Genomic DNA, 16,436 nt, shown 5'->3' on the forward strand with positions numbered 1-16,436 from the left:
CCAAAATATGAAAAGGGCTCAAAACTGCAGTCCGACTGTGCTGGAATGTGGTTTCTAAACTCTAACCGTAACTAATAAAAGGTATTTTTTGAATGATTTGTGATGTTAAAAAACTGCAAAAATTTTAAACTATTTGCTCGGGTGCAGCACCTGCAGTAGTGCGTAAACATACAATATATATCTGACCAGTGGTATAAGGTTGGCTTGGCTCAGAGCACAGTGGCATATGGAAGAGGCGGTGCGAACGCCTTTCCCTCAGATAAACTCTGTGTTGTTGAGTCATCTGGAAGCAGGGGAGCTCCGGCTGCACCTCAGCTATTGGATGCTGGGAGAGCTGAGGAAGAGGGTGAATAAAGCGAGGATGAGAAACCAGGAGGGAAAAGGGAGATTTAAAGAGTGAAATCAGACAAATGTTGACAGGGAGAGCTTGTGTTGGTGAGAAAGAGACAGGTGCATAGCTATCGGGAGAAAGAAAGAGGAGACAAAGGGGGTGGGGGGTTGGCAGAGCTGGTCCTTCTGTTACTGTGGCCTCCCTCTCCTCTGCTCGCTGGTCCTCTGGAGGTTTTCCAGAGAGCCCTGCTGCACTTAATAAAGGCCAGTCAAGCACCAGGCAATACTCCAAGACCTGCTATTTTTCTTCACTTCCCTCAAACCCGGGCTGGAATTTTGAAGGAGCGGGTGCAGATTAAAAGTAGCTGGGATGTGGAGTTGAGGCGGGGGAACTGGAGGTGCCTCCATCTGCTCGGGTTATTGGATTTAGTCAAAACGTAGCGTTACAATACGAGCGAAGGGGAAGAAAATAATCATCCGCAGCTTCGTCTCAGCAGAGAAATTCCCGCACCTCCTCTCCAAAGTGCACGCGAAGGAGCTGCCGAACTGTTCGGCAAATATTTCAGCTAAAGCGCTTGTGAATAATTAAAAAAAAAAGAGCAGGCCGTCTCTGGATTTTCAGCCGCTGTAGGAAGCTCTCTGTTACAGTTATTCAGAGGTAACGCTCCGGCCTCGTGGAAGGAGTAGAAATGTTTACAGAGGAGTTGTCAGAACTTGTCAGCTGAGCAAGTACTACGAAGTCACTGAATGTGTGTGTGTGTGCGCCTTTGGGCTGGCTGGAGAACGCGTGTGTGTGATACAGAGAGAGGGTGAAACGAGGGAAGGAGGGATGCGGAGGGAGGAGAGGAGGGCTGTTATTCCTCGCTGACCTTGGCTAAGGTTTCATCCAGCCTGCGGTGTCTCATGACCCTGTTTGGATTGCGCACAGGAGCGGCGGCCTGCTCGCGCCGGTTCCACTCGTCACCTCAACGCTCGATTATCTCGTCCGTCCAAAACCGCGCTCTGGCTTTTCACTCCGGATCGGTCGTTCAGCCTCTCTCCAGATGGGCGTAGAGTACGTTATCGTGGGCGATGGCCGCGCTTCCTGTGACACATTTTGCCGCTGCAGCACTCACGCGTGCATTCCTGAATATACTGTCATCATTTTCATTCTAACCACCAGAGTTGTGTGCAGGATGTTTAAACAAACATTTCTTGTTAGGTAACGCTCTGAAGCTCCTCTAAGTTGTAACCGCAGTCACGCTCAGGGCTGGTCGTGGAATTTCTATTGCTAATAAACTATCAGGTATTAAATCTAAACCGAGAGCCTTCCTGTCAGTGAGGTATGCACCAGCAAGGCAGAGCAGGAAGCAGCATGTTCTTGAACATCACACATGCTAATGGCGTCTCCTGGCTGCTTGAGTTTGTCTCTTTGTATTATTCTTTACAACCTGGATTCCATAAAAGCAGTGACGCTCTAAAATGAAAATCAAGCGGAATGCAGTCATTAAAAGTGAACGACGGCCCATGTATTAACATCCTTTCTGCAAGCATGTGTTCACAAAGTGGTGAACCTCACTCCATCCTCGACTGAGCCTTTCCAGGATGCCCCTTTCATGCCCAGTCATGATCCTCTCACCTGTTACCAATCAGCCTGTTTACCTGTGGAATGATCCAAACATGTTGCTGCATCAGATTCACAATAAGCAGATATTTACAGAAATCAATGAAGCTGATGAGGTCAGACATTAAATATATTGTCTTTGTGCTGTTTTCAATATGTCAAAATTATCTCTGTGTTGCACAGCGTCTCAGCTTTTTTTTGTCTGGGTTGTACGTTCATTGGAAAAAAGAGCTTTCTCAGGCTTTTGGTTCACGTAACAATGCAGCTGCCTCCCAGTAAGAAATACGGCCTCGTTGAAAAGGCTCTATACCTGCAGCGAAAATCCGTTTGACACCAATTACGGTGGCATAAATGCCCCATTTTAGGGCCGGTCATGGTACCGCCCCTAAATGCCAGGTCGGTTTCTAATCAGGGCGTATGTGGGTCAGTGGGAGAAAAACAAAAGGTCCAAATGCAGCTCTGGGTTTTAGCACATTCTCATCATGTCAGCCACAGAATAAAGCACCAGGCTCTGCACCTCGGTCCGATCTGTTTTCATATCTGCTCTCCTGCAGCCTCGTGCACATCAGGCTGCGAGGTGAAGAAATTTACACAGAAAGAGGCAGAAAGAGAAAATGAGAGAGGACAAACATGCAAAGACGCCGTCCCAGAGTTATTGACCTACAGTGATCTGTCCTCTAAAAGACGCAACGCTAAATGACAAGAGGTAGGCCCTCGCCTGTGGCTGCTCTCCAGCGGTTCAGTGTTACAGTATGAGGCTGAACACAGTGCGATTTCATCTTTAAAGGGAGCTCTGAACCATTAGGCCTCAGAATTTCCTACTCAGCTGTGAAAGATATTTTTGTAAGCTTTGAAAAAGACTATAAAAATTGACGAGACGTGAGTACCGTCATCTCTTCTCGACATGTTTAGCCACACTGTGAACGTCTTCGGTCACGTTAGCTCACGTGAGCTTCTTTGACTTCACTGATGAAACTCGAGAGGCTGGGGGCTTTTCTCAGAGGTGAACCGCACACTGCTGACTGACATCCAGCATCGTGTTCTTTATGCACATCTGTAGAGCGAGAGATTCAGCCATGAATCAAGATGTCAGCTGATTGGCAGCTATTTTGACAATCAGTTATTTTAGTACTTTAAGTCCTCTTGTTCCAGCAGCTGTGCTTTTATAAACTAAATATCTGCACTATTTTCAGACATTTTAAATGATTAATCTGGAAAATAATCAACAGCTCAGCTAATAAAGAGAATAATAAGTTGAGGTAATAACTTTAGTAATTATTGAATCTCTATGCATTTATCACCTGGATAATTACCAGCACTGGAGTAGGAGCGGGCGATGTGGATACGAGCTTCTATCATGTCGTATTATCATACAGTGAATTTTCTGGGAAGTTAATTGAGAAACAGTGTTAATGAAAGCCCGTTTCAGGCTAATCCAGTCAAATGAAGGCGCTGTGTTTCATTATCCTGCTGCCATAAAGCAGCCTCGCTCATTGATTTGCAGCATTACCTAAAATGGCCTGATGCACCTTTAGTACAGGTGTTAAAGGCACAGCCAGTGTGAGCGTTACAGGAGAACCTCTGCTGGTGGACAAACTCAGAGCGGCCGTGGTCGGTCGGATCTTGGCTGAAGGACAGCTGAAGGCGTTCCCGCAGACTGAGCTGAGGTGCGCGCTTCGAGAGGCGAGGTGTTTCTTAATCTGGTAGCCGGCAGCTGAATGTCACTGAGGAGCTTTGGCAGACTTCCATATCTGTGACTTTGTTCTCCTGCACAGGGAGGGAGGAAAAGAAACTGTAGACATTTTGATGCATCCTCGCGGCGCGGTTACTGTATCTCATCCCTCACATCTGTCTGAGTCTCCCGTTACGCTTCCTTTTTATTTTAAGTGCTTTGACGCCACCATCCAAGTCATTATAACGTGAATGAGCGTTTAACGGCTCCGGCCGTTAAACGAGCTGCTTGATGAATGGGGTTTGGTTGACACAATAATTAAGCTCTTGAATACACATAAGCACTGTTGTTCCCCCCTTTTTTGTTGCCACTGTTGCTGAGATAACTTTTAATCAATGCCTTCCAGCGTATCAGCCGTCTTTCATGAATCAGTAGCTACACATGAAAACTAATTACCTCTTGAAATGGTGAAAGTGGTTGTAATGAGTTGCTAAATAGGCTTAGGTCGTCAACACAGGAAAAATGTCCAAAAAAAGGTTCCTGCGTGGGAGTCTGAGTGTAATTCACTGAGCACCTCTAATTAGCCTTTACACACTTACACATTTCCACATTAAAGGAACATAGCGGCGGTTGTGCATGGCTGAGCCCATTAATTGCAAACGGTGTTTAACGTGCATTTGACAACCTTTTTCTGAGGTGTAGCATCAATATATAAATGCATTCCAGGAGTTTTCACACATTAAGTCTGACTGGAACTTGCTGCAGATAAATAAACCACCACAGGGAGCATCCAGCAACTTGTGTTTTGTCTATATTATCAACGTCTAAATGCGTGTCTGAACGATTCATGTTTGGATTTTTCACATTCAAGGAAGCCGGCAGATGAGAATTGCGCGTTGGCTGCAGAACGGTGTTAAAAATCTGATCTAAATCAGGTCGTCTGAACGCAGCCATCGAACTTTTTAGTGCGTCTCCGGCGTGCTCGCTTATTATTTGTCCACCAGCTTTGACGTCTTGGCAACAAAGCTGATAATAAAATGCTTTTCCGATGCATCGAGTTTACTGAATTCAACGTCAGACTTCAGATGAGACCCCGCAGAGATAAATGCAGCACAGCATAGATAAATTGTGATATTTATGTAATTAGGATATAAACCAAAATCAATTAAAAAAACAGTTAATGGATTCTGTAACTAGGTGGGGATGTCTTTTTAGGTTAACACGGTGAATTACATACTCTACGATTTAATATAAAAGCCAATATTGACAAGAATAATCCTGCTCATTGATTTACAGCATTGCCCACAACGGCCCAGTCCACACAGAGATAATTAAAGTGAAAACTATCTCGTTATGAACGTCAAATCTCTGATGGATCATCTCACAGTACATAAGATAGATAAGACATAACACACCAGGGAAATTATGTTGTTACAGACAGAAAGAATAGCAAGAATTAAAAAGAAGAAAGGAGAAGAACAAGTGGACAATGGAAGGGAATAAAAATAAAAATCAACTATGATATACATAGTATATGTATGTACATTTCATGCAAACAGCGTAAAAATATAAAGCATCATCTTGTAATGCAGCATGCAGCACAAACAGTCGCGCTGATATTTGTTATGTAAGACAATCCCACCAATCACCATTTCTAACAGATCTGCCTCTCTCATTATCAGCCCAAGTCCATTTTGGGGTCAGTCACATTTAAACCTGCGCTGCTGTCTGCTCATTAAATCCACTTGCTGACAGAAGGATGTGTCTCTTTCCCAGTTCCCAAAGAGGGTCTGAAGAACCAGGCGGCGTTCGAGGAGATGAGGGTTAATTACATCAAGGAGCTCCGGCGTTCTGTGGGAAAAGCAACCAACAACTCTGGCCAAACCTGGCAGCGCTTCTTCCAGCTCACCAAGCTTCTGGATGCCATGCATGATGTAAGTACCCTCTGCCCGCAATGCCAGTCGCCTACAGTAACAGCGCAGGCTTCCCTCGGCAGCCTCTCGCCGGGCCGCGCCTCCACACATGCGGCGAGGAGTCCGGTGGCGCTTTGGGCCTCTAATATCGCTGGACGCGTTTTGGGTAAAATGGCAGCATAGTGGATTTGGATAATGCATTTACTTAGCGGTTCGATGGTGCCGTGGCTCGGAATAAGGATTACTGCATCCCAGTCTCTCCCCGCGGGGGAGGTTATTTTGGAAGAGGCATTGACCAGGCTGTATTGGTGAATGGAACAGAAGGGGATCAATGGCAGCTTGCAGTTTGCTGGATGTGAGCTCACAGTGGTCACTGTAGCAAAAGTGCTACATCGCTCGTTGTCGTCTTCTTTTTTTAAACGTACGGGTCAACTGGCGTCACGACAAAGCGAGAGGTCACGCAGATAAACGCCCAGGATTCAGTTAACTGAGCTGAACGAATGGGGTTAGCGTTAGAGAGGACGACCCTTTTTTAAAGGAAGGTTGTTCAGATAAAAATCAGTGGCGCCCCCAAGTGGCAAGCTGAAAAGGGGTCCGAATGTAAAAATACGTATAGAAATACGAAGAATTACACGTCTCTCATTAAACTGTGTGTCTGTGTTGTCCAGCTGGTGGGAAACCTGTTGGACTTCTGCTTCTACACCTTTCGCGAGTCCCAGGCCCTGAAGGTGGAGTTCCCCGAGATGTTGGTGGAGATCATCAGTGACCAGATACCAAAGGTGGAGTCCGGCCTCACTCACACAATCTACTTCCACAAGAAGTGACTCGCCGAACACGCCGGGACAGAAGCTGCATTGAGAACTGGACGCGAGAGGAGGGAGGAGTTCAAGAACATGAGAGTAAATGTGCGAAAGAGGCCCGACCGGTCGGCCTCCGCCCTGCCGCCCAGTAGTCCAGCGTCCTCCTCCTGGATGGGAAAGTGAAGTGGAGTGGCGGTGACTCGACCCCGCCGTCACCGCGAGCGGGTCGCAGCTGTGAATAGTTGGCCGAGCCGAGCGCGACACGCCGAGAAGGACTTGTGACAAATGTGACAAAGCATCCCGAAGTCCCTCCCCCCCGTGCCCCCCCTCCCCTCCCCGCCCCAAAGACGATAACAGTATTTTCTATGGAGATAAAGCCATACATTTCTTAGGATGCGCTACATAGATTCACTGCGCGCACACACACACCCCCTCACACACACACACGTAGAAGGAAGCCGATACACATGCTGTCCACATGCCTTCACAGAAACGCACAGATGCACTCCACATGCACTAAAATCAGATTACAAATCTAGAGAAAAAGTTTTGCAAATATTAACTGTGGCTTATGCAGTCTTTCAAAATACTAGCACTACTAAAAATATATATATATACATGCCAATACTTAGAGTTTGCTTTGCAGTGTAGCAACATGCTGCAAGACTACAGGGCAAAAGGACACGATGAGGAGGCACAGAAATTCTCGACTGTAAGGCGAAAGGTCTATTTGAATATACTCCAAGGGCTATACAAGCATCGCCATAAGCTGGAGAATTACTTAAAATCTAACAAGTTCCAATCTGAATCGGTGTCATAACAGCCATCCTTAACGTCCACAGACTGAGTTTTTTAATTAAAAGATGTAGTGAAACAATCAAAACTAATATGCAAAAGTCCAAAGCTAAAGCTGTTTCGAGATAAAAACACGTCTCTCTTGTGTACAGAAAGCTTGCACGTGAAGCTCCCATGTCATAAAGTCACTATTTTAGGCATCGTGGTGTAGAATTAAGACAATATTGATGAGTGATTTTACCTTCGTGCAGAAGTGGACAGGAGCGCTGCGGGATGGAAAACATGCATTTACGGAAACAATTTCAGCAGAGTCCGCTGGTAATGGATTTGACTGAGGTGCATCCATAGTAATTGTGTTTTGTGTTATCTCCAGAGCAGCTGTCCAAATGTCTGTTTTTACTCACAATGAAGCAAAACCAGCCCTTTGTGAACCAACACTTATCTACTCTTCCCAGAAATAATAAAAAGCATTTTATAAAAGTGTGTTGCAAAGGTTTAGTTTTTGACAAGCCAGTCATTTTACATTAAGGTGCTTCATTTCTACAAAGCCAGGCAAAACATAACATGTACAGTAAGTCGTAGGCAGTCCGTGCGCCACGCTGGGTGCGGACACACACTCTAAACACACATACTCTGTAAAGTTGATATTATCCAAACGGAGCATTACTCTGCAGTGCTTACAGCAAACGGCTAATGTATCAAACCAGGCAGATGTGTACAGGTATTAACAACTTCTTAAACACATTCTATTCAGCTGTTGTACAGACGATGTTTTGAGGTACATGTCGATGAATGCTTGATGAAGAACTGTTGGTATGATCACCTTTCTTAATTTTAGATCATTTCCTTTCTCTTTGGGCCAAGTACTGCTATTTTTAGGTATGGCCGGCCCAGTCATCTGGACCATTAACTCGTCTCACACCCCACTGGTTTCTGGGTGGTTGTGGAACACTACTATGATGCTACTGAAAAGCGATAGAGCCGCTGGGGAAGAAAAACAGTGGGGGCGTGTGATTATTATTATTTTTTTTGTGCCCTGTGAGTGTGTATTTACATGTGTGAATGGGAGCGAGCGTGGCTTAAGTTTGTGTGAGTGGGTTTTTTTTTTTTTTTTTTTTTTCCTGGCAAGCATGTGCATCGTTGATCTGCTCTTTCAGCGTGGGTATTATGCGTTTATGTTATAGGATTAGCCGTATCCTATTTCCACATTTAGATTTGCACAGAGGAGATACAATGTGAAATGAGGCATTAGTGCAGCTAGCAGGAATTGTCTGTTTTGATAAGCAACTGCGATGATGCGGGAAAAGACTTTCTGCATGGTCACCCAGCCTAAAGTTAGACAACATGACATCACTGGCACAGCAGGGCGGCGGCGCTCTGGAGTTGCGGCCACGGCTCTGGTAACGACGGCGCTGTGCTGCATTATGAGGTCTCTTCTGTGGCGGTAAATGTGCACAAAGACATGGAGGTGGCATGATCACAACTGTCATTAGGGACTGTAGGAAAATTATTGGAGGGTTTTAGAAAAGGGGATGATGTACTTTTAGCTTTGGCTCAAGGGAGGATGGTCTAAATTTGTTGGGGGGCAGGGGGGGAGGGTGTTTCAGCCTTTCCTCATCCCAGAATTAGATTTTTTTAACTCATTCTGGGGTGAAAATATTGTGGCGCTCACGTCTATCAGCACCAACGGAGACGGCGCCTGGACCACACTGATCAGTGGCTTTTAAAGACCAAACCGTTTAGAGGCTGGCTGATTTTATGTTTACCATGAAAATAGGATTTTCAGATATTGGGGGGAGGGTCCAAGAAAATCTGAATAATGCTAATTTTCATACAGTCCCTTGTCAGAAAGGCGTTTTTTTCTGCTTGTTGCTGTGTTGGGCCTGAAGCTAATCTCTCACGGTTTCTTTATTTTGCCCCCCTTTTTCTCCTTTTTAAGGAATAAAAAAACTGTCTAAAGGTTCATAGGATGAATGGGAAAGTATTTTTGAGAGAATTATATTTTGCTGGAAAACAATATTTAAGTACTTTGTCTAAAAATGATATCCTTTTTGTAAAATGAAATGTTAATGCATGCTTTTTGATGAGATGTTTACATTGTATTTAAAAAAGGGAAACTTGTGCCTTTTTATCTCACCTGATTTACAATTTTACAGTATATATTGTAAATAATACAGCAAGTCCTTATGTTGAGTATAGTATAAAACATTTCTACTTTAACCATCTTGTTGGAATATTGGAAAAATGTGTGTTTCCCACTCGCCATGTTCTGTGTGATGGATCACAGAGAAGAATTTACAGTACAGTTGGCGCCGGAAAGGGCCAAACAGAGAAATGAATGTATCATACATCGTGAGAGACTTATGGAACTTACTACCTGAATGTTAGAGAGAGTACATTTATTATCTTCTTATTAAGTAAAGTTATTTGATTTTTCATCTTTTTTTTTTTTTACTTTTTGCATCATTGTTCAAGTGGCTCAAACAAACAAAAAATAATAATAATCAAAAAGTATTTCTTATTTTGTAACGAGATGTATCAAGTGATGGATCCTTGAGTTGTTGCTGTTGAAATGATTTCCTAACCCATGGCGGTATTGTTGATGAGCACCACAATAAAATCAAGAAATCACAAACTATTGAAAGTGACATAAAGGAACGTTTTTGACTTTTAAAGTAGAAACTTTGTGCACAACACAACGTTGAATTTAACGATGGATGTAGAGACTGAAGCTTAGCCCATTCAGATTTCACCGTGTTTGACTAGACGTGAGCTGGACATGTTGCACTGACGATCATACAAGAAATTTGTCCCAAAGAATGTAAAAATACTCAAATCTGTACACAGCAGACGGTGTTAGCAGCGATTTGCACGACCCTCCTGCGCTCCAGAAACAGGCTTTATTGGATGCAATGAATTAACTTTGCTTCCTTGCAGAGAGTCAGACGATCGATACGACGCTCATGTTTGAATAGTAAATATGAAGCTACTGCCTGGAGACTGTTAACTTTAGCACGAAGATTGGAAAATAGAGTGTAACACGTATCTGGTTTATTTCATCAGTCAAAAAAATTTAAAACTGACAAACTGTAGTTTAATGTGGGGTTGAGCCGGATCGCTAGGGCGTCGCTGCGTTTGGACAGGACGTCGTCGAGCTCTTAACCTCCAATCAAACCCCAACGTTACTTCTGTTTTTGCACAAATTCAAAGACAAAATGCATCAGTTAGCAGTTTGTTTGGCGCTTGTGAGCAGATTTCACTCGTTCAGAGCCAGGCTAGCTGTTTCCACTCCTTATGCTAAGCTAAAGGCTAACCGCCCCCTGGCTGAAGCATCAGATTTCCCATCCAGACACAAAAGTGATACCAATCCTCTGATCCCTCGGCAAGGAAGAGTTCCCCAAAATGTCGAAGTCTTAAAAGAAACGACATGAGCGAACTTTACTGGTCATCACTCACCACCAAAATAAACCTTTCCCCTCCAGGAGGGAGAGGCGCCTCCTCCGGAAACGAACTCCTTTTAGGCATGAATGACTCAGAATGTGTTCAGCTGCTGTTTCACAGTACACTATCGCGTCACTGTATGTGGAGTCACATCATTGCCATTTTCTGTTCACGGTGATGAATCGGGTGTAGAGAGACTAAGCCATATCTCCACAGCCATGGCAGTGCATTTCTTATTAATATATAAATATATACAAATGCTTTTTTTTCCAATTCCAAAAATGACTTTTTACTCAAAATGCTTTGTACAATATTTCTCAGCAACTATCCAGCAAAAACACAGTAGACATCCTTCAACATAAACCAATAAAACATCTTTGAAACCAGTTACTACTGTATATCTTGATGCAGATATTGCCATACTTGTGTTTGCAAACTATTGCAAGATTCTAATAAAACTGTTAAACTGATCATTTGGTGTCGTCTGTGCATGTGTGCATGCTGTGTATGTGTGGGGGAAACTGTACCATGAGACAGAAGCCAGGAAGAAAAAAATAAATAAAAAGTGCTGTTTGATCTGGATGAATTTGAAACAGCTGCATTTGGTGGCTGGGGAGGATAATGAGCCAAAAAAACACAGCGTTAGCATGGAAAAGCAGAGATGATGTGGAGCAGCAGCAGGTACAGCGGTGACAGGGAGGAGAGATGAAGAGAACAAAGAGAGGACGACAGAGATGGAGCGCGCGAGGATGAGACTTTTACAGTAAAACGGCGCCTGTGGAGAAAAATCACCATTAACCTTGTTAAAAGCTGATCTGAAAACACGCCTGCTTTGCCAGACTGTCGAGCAGACAGTATTACTTTTTTTTTTTTTTTTTTTGCTCATTTTTTTCCCTCTCTCTCTTCGAATCCACAGCCCTCTCCAAATCTCCCCCAGATTTCCAATTGCTTTCACTTGTAGTCGTGCCAGATAAACAGAATCTATTGGATCAGGCTGATTTCACGGCTGCGCCCGCGCACATGGCGGCTTCTGTGGCCCACTCTGTGAGCTGAGGGCTTTTTTCCCCTCCACACTCTCTCCTTCATGTTTGGAATTCACTTTTCTCCTAATTCCCACTCACTTTTCAGCCCCAATGATGCATCAACCCTTATTATGGCCAAATTTCAGAAGCTTTACATGAAAAAGCGTGAATGTTTTAACTTACAGAGGTGCATCTTTGCTAAATTCACGCACGTTTGTGGCTCTTCGTTGTGTCATTGGCTCATAGTTAGAGGTAAACTGCTGCCGGCTGGCTGAGTCACCGTGAGGGACTATGTTATGGGGCTGAAGGACACTGCGTCATGGGAGGCAGGGCGCAGCTGGCACACAGCCAGGACTCTAGGAAATGAGAAATGAAAACGTCCATCTGGATTTTTTCACTCAAACACACCTACATCCAGCTCAAATCGACGCGGGCAAACTGATGTATGCGTCCTCTAAGACTGATAGACGGCGACGCGTGATGCGTTCAGGGACACAGAAATCGCCACCTCTGTGATACTACTGTTGTTCTTTGCATCATATTCCACAAGTTTAGGGAGAAAAGATTTCATGAAATGAGAGCAATGAACAGTAGTAGGAGCAGTGAGTGAGGAGGAAGTGCAGTGAGTGAGGAGGAAGAGGAGACTTCTGAATGATCCTGAGGCTCAGATAGGTAGGCAGAGGGGAGACATAGAGCTTTCTGACAGACAGTCCAAAGCAGAATGAGAGGCTGGATGTCTCTATGATTCAGCAGTATTCTGGCAGAAGAGAGATGATGATGATGATGATGATGAAGGGCCCCGGGAGTTGGGGGGTGGGCGGCTGATGGCGGGGGAATATTTTGCCCATCTCATTAGCTCTGCCTCATTTCATTATGTAATCACGGCGTCTGCGGCGGCTTCGGGGAGCTGCTGGACATATGAGAGCTCCAGCCTCTGTGTGTGTGTGTGTGTGTGTGTGTGTGTGTGTGTGTGTGTGTGTGTGTTTCTGCTCCTAAACTGAGCATCAGCCCACCGACTGCAGGTCCAAGCGTGGCGCTGGACTGACGGTAATTATGAGAGCGAAGCCAAAGCGCCGCGTCTGGAGGCCACTCGGTGCGTTAATTACACGGATGCAGTCTAAGAATGAACATGTGTGGAGCTGCGGTGTTAATGGATCAGGGAGGTGCGTGGAGGTGGATTAGTGTGTGTTTTCTGCCGTGAAAGATTACAATCTCCTTTTAATCCCCTTTTGGGAAGTTATTGTGGAAGTAGCTTTGAGTCAGGTGGACGCGCGCGGGTCAGTTTAAAGAGGAAGGGTCACATTACCGCGTGCACAGTCCTGTTTGCGGAACGAGTCCTCGTTTCACTTTAATCTCACACTCTGGGAAACTGTGGGTCTTTTCAGGGACACAGTAGATGAGTCATGAAAAAACTACACACAGTAACTACACGCTTCCCTAAATGTAAATATGAACTTGTGGCCATTAAAGCGGCTGCAGCGCTCTCCTTCGTCGTTTGGTGCGCGCTCTTATTTTGAAAAACAAATAAGAACAGAATCAGTCATCCTCAAACTGCGTTTACAAAGTGTTTCTGAACTCATGTGTTAATTTCCTTCATCCAGTCATGTGTTCACAAAGTGGTGAACCTCGTTTGTGAACGACTGAGCCTTTCCAGGATGCCCCTTTCATACCCAATCAGGATCCTCTCACCTGTTCCCAATCAACCTGATTACCTGTGGAATGATCCAAACAGGTGTTTTTGGAGCGTTCATCAGCTTCCCCAGTCTTCTGTTGCTTAAAATTATTTGAAACATTTGTTGCATCAGATTCAGAATAAGCAGATATTTACAGAAATCAATGAAGCTGATGAGTTCAAACATTAAATATATTGACTTTGTGCTATTAATTTCTGTTTTACACAGCATCTCAACTTTTTTTTTGGAATCAGGGTTTTACAATTTTTGCTGAAACTGTATGAAATCAGCGCCTGAGATGATTTTTTCAGGTGAGTTTTCTTGATTATTAAAGAAAAGGACCACCTAGGTTAAACTTTAAACGATCATTTATCACATTTATTTTATGGCATGAATACATAATACAGTAAAGAACAATCTTTATTTGTTTAACATTGATCAAGAGGATACCCAAAGGTATAAAAAGAAGAATTGAAGGCCCTTTACAAACATCAGAAATCAACGTCTTAAATTATTGCTGAACCAAACCTCTTGTTGAACATCTGCGGGTGAATCGTAATGTGAACATGCTAAAACCAAACCAAAACTTAAAACCTGTCCGTCAATAATGGAAACATATAAAACATACTTGGCAGTGATAACTCCTTGAATATACACTGAACGGATATAAAACTTTGAAATACTGCATTTCGAGGTCTAATTGAAAATAAAACTTTGATTTTGAATCACTTATTCCACCGACGTTGAAGATAAAATAGCGTAAAATCTCAACTTTGTGGCAGTGTGTCGTTTCTCTGCTCGGAGGAAACCGAGCAACGTTCAGAACAAGCTTTTAAAAACACACAGAAGAGCTCATCTGACAGGAAAAACACTTGGTTTGAATCATCACCTATTTAAAAGGACCTCTGCCGACTCCGGCCGACGCTCGTCCGGCATCGCAGAGGCGCCTCGCTGTGTTTCTGTGAAGGAGTGCACCGAGAACAAAACAGTACAGAGTGTGCAGAAAACCCAAAGTCATGCAATCAATGTGCCAATTAAATAAAATACAACTACAACAGTGATGTGCCTCATTTTGAAGATCCAAATATTCTTAAAAATGCAACACGTTAAAAGCTAAAGCAGTAACACTCCAACTCAGTTTCATACATACCCGTACGTACGTTTGCACTGGCGGTTCTGATGGTGAAGGCACGGGAGGTACAGCATCTCTAATCTTTCAAAAGCTGAAAACAAACATCCCCGAGAGGGTCTAAAGCTGCTGGATTTGGTGCAAAACGTCATAAAAAAACTGATTACAGCGACTTGAGTTCTGACATTCTTGATCCTCGTAGTTCCCGAGGATCGCTCTTTGACTTGGGGAGCTCATGGATACCATGTATAACTGGGGGGAGAGAGCCTTTAACAGACAGACGCTCGCTCAGGTGCTGCCCACAAAGTTACCTGGATGTTTAGAAGCTACAGCGTCTTTGTGTACAGCAGAATATCTTAAGTGCAAACCCATTTTGTAATTGCGCCGCTGAAATTCGGGTGGATTCTCGACCAGAGTCAAACAGGCCTGCGTGTGCGTCGCGAAGGCCTATGCGCCGGCCGAAACGTGTGTGTGCATCAACAACAGTCCACCAGTGATAACACATCGTTGCTTGCTCGAGAGGATTCGGGGATTTGGATAAACGAGGCTCCGCTGTGAACGTCAGAGTCGAGGCACGTGCATCTCTGCAGGTCGCTCCCGGTGGAGGTGAAAACTTGTCCATAAATATTTCCATCTGAGGCTACAGCATCTCCACGTAGTTTTCAGGGATGAGGCCCCTCTTCCCCTCCAGCTCCCCCTCCAGCCAGCCCGGCTCCCTCGACTGGGTCACTGCAGGAGAGGACACAGCGTCAGTGGGGGGTGAGGGTGGGGGGACAGAGCGAGTGTGTGCATTTGTCTGTAACGAGGACGCCAGGAAAACTCCGCCTCCCTTCATTTTACCTTTACTGTACATCTCCAGTCTTTTCTGGATTCACTCCTTCTACAGTTTCACCACAAGCGAGACCTCAGGAGCTCTGACGAACCGTTTATCCTGACAGATGCGTCAGAGCGCTCAACACTTTCGTGGCACGCCTGCTCAAAATCCTCCCCGGATTCTTGATTTGTCCACAAAGTGAGCCAATTTAAAATTTCTGAGTGCATTTGCGAGGCAGTGATTGCTCGGATAAACTGTCAGCGAGGCCGAAGCTGAGGCATAAACTAATTCGGCAGCTTGTAGTTTATTTTTCTCCTGGAACTTGTCTCAGCTCGTCTCAGAACACAAAGAAATCTGTTTACAAGTCCGGCGGCGTCTATTGAACGCAGAACGGACGAGGATGAAAACCCCGTCTGTCGTACAGGTGCAGACAAAAGAGCTGACCCGCCATCAAAACTCAAAGCTCAGGATTTGAACCTGCTTTTACTCCAAAAACTGACTGACAGCTCCTCTAATCCGAGAGAGCGCGGCTCATTGTGCATTCTTAATGTTTTCTCGTGTTGTTAGAGGTGTTTGTACGTCGGTTTGTTTGTCTCCATTAGAGTTAAATACAGCAGAATAAGACTCGTACTCCCACCTCTACCTGCACGTGCTCAGTACAAAAGCTGCTACCTGCTGCTGTGGGCTTCCTTTCACTGCCATTTGTAGGATTTTCAAACCTTTCAATCAGGTCTGTGAACACAGCTTACGTGCACACAGACTGCACCTTTAAAGAGACAAACAGCATATGCTGAGTCCTTCTTTAAACCAGTGTTTCCCAACCTTTTTGAGCCACGGCACAAATTTTACATTAGAAAAATCACACGGCACACCACCAAACAAAAATGTCACAAAAAGTATATTTATTGAAATATAATGAAAATCTAGTCTCAAGTTACTCAGTGTGAAACCTGGGCCTGTTTAGTTGAATAAAGACACGCAGGAAGATTTCACCTGACTGGTGCTCTAAGCCAGCGGTCCGCAACCTTTTTTGTGCCACAGACTGGTTTCACGTAAAGCACTAATTTGCCGAACCGGCATAGAAACGAATAAAAACAAATGATCAGAAATACAACTCAATATTACCCTGAATGTAGCTGTAATTAGTGGGAGCCCTGCGCTTGTTTCTCTTCAATGAGAAGGCTTCATTGCCTCATTTGCGAGGTTGGTGTGTGAGGATCACCTGAAGCGATAACCCCATATTT

General features: G+C 44.5%; 3 protein-coding genes across 5 annotated transcripts in view; 2 read left to right on the forward strand and 1 right to left on the reverse strand.

Annotated features, from left to right (window-relative positions):
• The window catches only part of nr3c2 (nuclear receptor subfamily 3, group C, member 2), a 69,684-nt gene extending 62,006 nt beyond the window's left edge, over window positions 1–7,678 (forward strand). For both annotated transcript variants that reach the window (XM_070989128.1, XM_070989136.1), the window contains exons 8-9: window positions 5,382–5,539; window positions 6,187–7,678. In XM_070989128.1, the coding sequence (XP_070845229.1) occupies window positions 5,382–5,539; window positions 6,187–6,342 (314 nt within the window). In that variant the 3' untranslated portion in view covers window positions 6,343–7,678. The remainder of the gene's footprint in view (window positions 1–5,381; window positions 5,540–6,186) is intronic.
• prmt9 (protein arginine methyltransferase 9) overlaps window positions 1–16,436 on the forward strand; it is a 176,799-nt gene that overhangs the window by 104,844 nt on the left and 55,519 nt on the right. The window lies entirely within an intron of this gene.
• The window catches only part of arhgap10 (Rho GTPase activating protein 10), a 45,038-nt gene continuing 42,107 nt past the window's right edge, over window positions 13,506–16,436 (reverse strand). For both annotated transcript variants that reach the window (XM_070989240.1, XM_070989250.1), the window contains one exon: window positions 13,506–15,107. In XM_070989240.1, coding sequence (XP_070845341.1) covers window positions 15,019–15,107 — 89 coding nt within the window. In that variant the 3' untranslated portion in view covers window positions 13,506–15,018. The remainder of the gene's footprint in view (window positions 15,108–16,436) is intronic.

The sequence above is a fragment of the Chaetodon trifascialis genome, chromosome 2 (assembly GCF_039877785.1).
Source record: "Chaetodon trifascialis isolate fChaTrf1 chromosome 2, fChaTrf1.hap1, whole genome shotgun sequence".
NCBI classification, from domain to species: Eukaryota; Metazoa; Chordata; class Actinopteri; order Chaetodontiformes; family Chaetodontidae; genus Chaetodon; species Chaetodon trifascialis.